At 32.6% G+C, this 5,143-nt stretch overlaps 1 protein-coding gene across 2 annotated transcripts; it reads left to right on the top strand.

Moving 5' to 3' along the window:
• The first annotated feature begins 942 nt into the window (after positions 1 to 942).
• On the top strand, positions 943 to 4,820 carry LOC130954617 (hydroxyacylglutathione hydrolase cytoplasmic). Of its 2 annotated transcripts, XM_057881375.1 has the most exons (8): positions 943 to 1,188; positions 1,273 to 1,395; positions 1,687 to 1,848; positions 2,682 to 2,760; positions 3,091 to 3,204; positions 3,775 to 3,951; positions 4,064 to 4,166; positions 4,634 to 4,820. In XM_057881375.1, the coding sequence occupies exons 1-7, from the start codon at positions 1,142 to 1,144 to the stop codon at positions 4,136 to 4,138; spliced, it is 777 nt and encodes a 258-aa protein (XP_057737358.1). In that variant the 5' UTR covers positions 943 to 1,141; the 3' UTR covers positions 4,139 to 4,166; positions 4,634 to 4,820. The 2 variants fall into 2 exon arrangements, with proteins under 2 accessions (XP_057737358.1, XP_057737357.1); XM_057881374.1 differs by lacking the exon at positions 4,634 to 4,820 and having other exon boundaries at positions 4,064 to 4,389.
• The last annotated feature ends 323 nt before the right edge of the window (positions 4,821 to 5,143 follow it).

Genomic DNA, 5,143 nt, shown 5'->3' with positions numbered 1-5,143 from the left:
AATTTTATTTATATGTAACTTTTTTTAGTTTAGACCCATTAAATTAAAGGCTAATATATATATATATATATATATATATATATATTAAAGTAATAAGCTAATAAAATTTATATATAATTTATTTAAATTTAAATAATATAAAATATTAAACTCTAATTTTTATTTTTTAATAAATATTGTATTATAATTTTATATATTTATTTAATTATTATCGGATTAAACGGTTCGACTATTAACTCATCGGTTAAATCACTAACTTAATAATCTAATAATTTTATCGGATCAATTGTCGGTTCTGATAACTATGCAAATAACATTAACTCTACTTTTTTGGGAGATTATCAAATCATAAATAATGAGCATCTCCTTTCAGAATTAGATTAACCAGACCGTGGGCCACCTGATTTGTCTCTCTATAGGTATGCTCGATTTTCACCGTCCAAGTAACTAACGTGCGTGTAAGCTTACTAGCTTAGGATTTTAGATAGATCTTTAACTTTAGGCATTATAAACTTACACAAAATAGAGAACACGGGTTTTTTTTTTTTCTCGGGATAGGACACACAACAGACAACACGTTTTTTTTTAGAGGATAGATTGGACAATTTTTAATATTAGGTTACACACTCACACACACATAATACCTTCTTTTTAATAAAATTTGTACTATATGAAACTTGAACCCAAGATTTCTTGATAAGAAAGAGGAGCATATGCCAGTTGAGCTAAAGCTTGTTGGCACAGACAACACGTTGAAAAGTTTCTTCCACACACAACCACTCACTAAACAGTAAACACCAGAAAGAGTTCATTTCCACAAACTGGACTTAGCGGACTCATGAACCCAAGTGTGATCCTTTTAAAGGCCCAAGATATGCTCTTTTTGGTACTTAAGGCCCAAGATATGCTGTTAGTACAACTGTCATCCGCAGTAGCACATGAGCTTAAAAACAAATTGTATATTCAGGCGAACGAAATGCCTCTTGGGAGATTTGACAGGTCATAGGTGCGTGGCAGTGTTAGACCGAAGCCACGCCCCACGAGAAGGCTTAAAGCCTTAAACTATATAGAAAATTGGAAATAGCCCGAAGCATCAGTTGTGTTGGGACGTAGTAGCATCATCGTCAAGGATTGTGCAACCATGAAAATTTATCACATTCCTTGTCTCCAAGACAATTATTCCTACTTGTAATATCACTAGTCTCATTATATTATCTTGTTTTTCCCCTTTTATATGTTGACATTCAATTTGGGGTTATTGTACTGATGCAGGATAGTGGACGAGAGCACCAAAGAAGGTGCAGTGGTGGACCCTGTTGAGCCTCAGAAGGTTCTCGAAGCTGCCAATTCCCATGGCGTCAATCTCAAGCTTGTCCTCACTACCCACCATCATTGGTACCATGCTCCTACTTCTTCACCTTTCTTTAAGTATAACCTAACTGGAATTTGAAGTTGATTAGAACTGTTATAGAATCTGTATGCATTAGCTTCTATCTGCTTTGAAGATTGATCATTTACATATGAACTGTTTATCAGATGTTAAGATATCTATATATCAAAAAGGCACTCAAGCCAAGGCTAATTTTTTATAGAGATTTAGTTTAACTATGATTATCAGTTTTTCATAGGTTTACTTAGTTATCAATAATAGAATATTGATTGGCAATGAGAGTTTGTAAATGACAGGGACCATGCTGGTGGAAATGAACAGATAAGGCAACTGGTGCCTGGAATCAAGGTCTATGGTGGTTCAATTGATAATGTGAAGGGTTGCACCGATAAGGTCGAAAATGGGGATAAGGTTTCCCTAGGAGCTGATACTAATATATTGTCTCTTCACACACCTTGGTATGTCTATTGAATTTGTCAGTTGCTTATTTCTTTACAAAAATGCTATATGCACACCGAAAATCAACCATTATGTATTTGTGTATAAATACATGTTATTTAACATTTTCAATATGTATTTTGTGTTTTGATATATATTTTCTACTGATGGTTGATTTGGTGACTAATTTTAGTATACATCTAGCATTTATTTTTAGTGCCCCCGTCCTGAACTTTACAACGGTAGGGAGTTTTATATGAAGTTCCCTGCAACTGCTTCTATTGTAGGACTATTGAATTGACAATATCCAAATTGTATTGATAGTACAATTCTGTAAGAGATTTGAAAAATATAATAATATCGTGAGTATGATGTCAATAATTAGCAAAATGGGAAAGAAAACTGATGTTCTTAATGTGGTTATCTTACTAGAAAGTTTTGTGCTGATGAGGAAATGTATACTAGGTGAATTTCTTGTTCAAAATGCTTTCGATCCTCTATTACTGTCTGCTGGAATCTTTAATTTATTGTATAAGTTATTTCAAATGGTATTAATTTGAGAGCTGATCTCATCTACAAAATAATTGTGTAAATATTTCAAGGTTTTTAATACAGGGTTATAGTTTCCTAGCTCTGTTTATGTGTTTGTAACACTAATATAATATTTTTACTTAGCAAAAGTCACCAAGGAAGCTTAACTTTGTGTAATTGTTATTACTTATTATTAGATGCATCATGCATGCTATTGTTTCTTGATTTTTCTAGTGATTGAACCCTTCTTCCTTTCTGACTACGCATTTCTCTTTTGTTAACTATAATAAAATTTTTATTTTTAATTTCCTGAATTGCTCAGTCACACCAAAGGTCACATAAGTTATTATGTGACTGGCAAAGAGAACGAGAACCCTGCTGTTTTTACGGGAGATACACTGGTAAGCTCACTGATCAATCTTATCTTTCTCATCTTGAGTTCTTTCATGTCCCAAAGAGTTGTTCCCTGGGAAGTATAGTTTACTCAACCTCTTGGGGTCAGTTTATGTAGCTTATCTTTTTAGCTGTCTTTATCTCCATGATGCATTAACACTTGTATTTACGTTCTTGAATGATAAAGTGGTTTATTGTTAGACTTTTGTCTTTCTTTGGTTTATTTTTAGCTCTTGTAATAAGCTCCACTTTATTGTGTTGAACTCTTCCTTTCAAAATAAAAAAAAAAAAAAAAACCAAACGAAGACCTTAATTTATTGTGTTGTTGCTTTTTGTAGTTTATTGCAGGCTGTGGGAGATTTTTTGAAGGAACTGCAGAACAGATGTATGAGTCACTCTGTGTAACACTAGGTTCATTGCCAAAGCCAACCCTCGTTTACTGCGGCCATGAGGTAAAATAACACTAAAATCACCCCCCCCCCCCTCCTTTCCTTTACTCAGGGGCGGAGCCAGGTGGTAGGAAAGGGGGGCAATGGCCTCCCTAATTTTAATTTTTTACATATAAATTCTATGTAAATTTCAATTTAGCCTCCTTTAAAATTTTATTTTAGTCTTATTTTATTGTATAAATATTTTTGGCCCCCCTCTAATATTTTATCTAGCTCCGTCCCTGCCTTTACTAAAGATCATTTATTATAGAAAAATGTCACTCATCTTCTCCTAAATTAAGAGAACAAATTGATCCACCTAGCAGTTTCAACAATTAGTTTATGCACGACTTCTCCCTGCAAGAGTGGTAATCAGTTGAGATAGAGGGAATGGTTATTCATAGGATTTTGAGAAGTTAGGAAAATTACATCTGCCTGGAAAATTCTTCATGAATTTGGCAAAGTGAAACAAGTCCAAAAGGTTTGATTTAAATGTATACGAAGAATGCAGTTCAATTCCTGAATAAGTATACTATCGAGTTTTGAACTATAAAACTTGATTCCTAATTATGTCGGCTTATGTTTTGTGCACAGTACACAGTGAAGAATCTGCAATTTGCTCTGACAATTGAGCCAAACAACTCAAGGATACAAGAGAAGTTAGCATGGGCTCAGAAGCAGAATCAAGCTGGCCAACCTACAATTCCCTCGACCATTGAAGAAGAGATGGAGACCAACCCATTCATGAGGGTTGACTTACCCGAACTTCAGGTATATACCATATAGCATAATACAAGAGCACGGAATGAAATAGATGAACTTAGAGAATGCATATTCCTTGTTGTTCAAGAAAGTGAGAAATAAAACCTTAAATTATTTGCAGGAGAAGGTGGGTTGCAAGTCCCCTGTTGAAGCTTTGAGAGAGATACGCAAGCGTAAAGACAATTGGAAGGGCTAATAATATTATGTTACATTTGTCTTTCTCTGTAAGAATGTGTTTATAGACATTTACATTTACATAAGTTGTAACATTTGGCGTTGCTTAAAACCACCTTGAAGCTGAAATGAAAAATATCATTATCAGTAAATCAGATGCTTGTTGTGTTAGAGGCGTGGATTGTGATTTGCATAGTACAATGTTTTTGTTGGTTAGTCTAAACAAAAAGATGATGTATGTCATTCATGTTATCTACTTCTGAACTAGCGACACATGATTTTCTCCTTTCCTACATCTGCATGTAACTTTCAACCCCTAAATTTGATGTTATCAACCTGTAGGTTATACTTTTGGTGACTACCCGGAGGTTATATGAAGTTATGTTTTGTTTCTATCATGTGCTTGCCAGAGAAAATAACAGCCTACTTTATTTATTTACTTGATTTTATTATTATTATTGATTTTATTATTATTATTATTACTATAGCATAATGAAATGATTGCCTCGTTTTTTAGCGTGTGTAGATAACGAAGAGATTAGTGGCAGTGTGGCACAGAAAGGCAAAAAGACTTGTAGCAATCTCAAAGCGGTGATTTAGGGTGTGTTTGAAAACTCGTTGGAAGAGAAAAGACACGTTTAGACTTAAACCAACGTTTACAAGAAAACTACTTTTAGTTTCTGCGTTTTTTTAATGGATTTTTAGTCATGGATACTAACAATTTATTTATCTTTTATCAATTTTATCTTTTATGTATATTATTATATTATTTATAAAATTTTTGTTATTTCTATTATATGAGTTCTATTTTTTTATTTTTTATTTTTTTCAACTGTTTGTTTGATATTATACATTTTTATAATTGTGATTTTTGTGTATTATGTTTGTTATTATCTTTTTATAATATGATTTGTTGATTTTATTAGGTAAAGTAAATTAAACAAAAATTTAACTGTAAATAATAATAGTAAAAAATTATAGCATACTAAGTATTAAAAATACTAAAAATATACTATATAAAAAGATA

Source organism: Arachis stenosperma, chromosome 10 (assembly GCF_014773155.1).
Source record: "Arachis stenosperma cultivar V10309 chromosome 10, arast.V10309.gnm1.PFL2, whole genome shotgun sequence".
Taxonomy (NCBI): Eukaryota; Viridiplantae; Streptophyta; class Magnoliopsida; order Fabales; family Fabaceae; genus Arachis; species Arachis stenosperma.
This window is presented reverse-complemented; position numbering and strand designations above follow the sequence as displayed.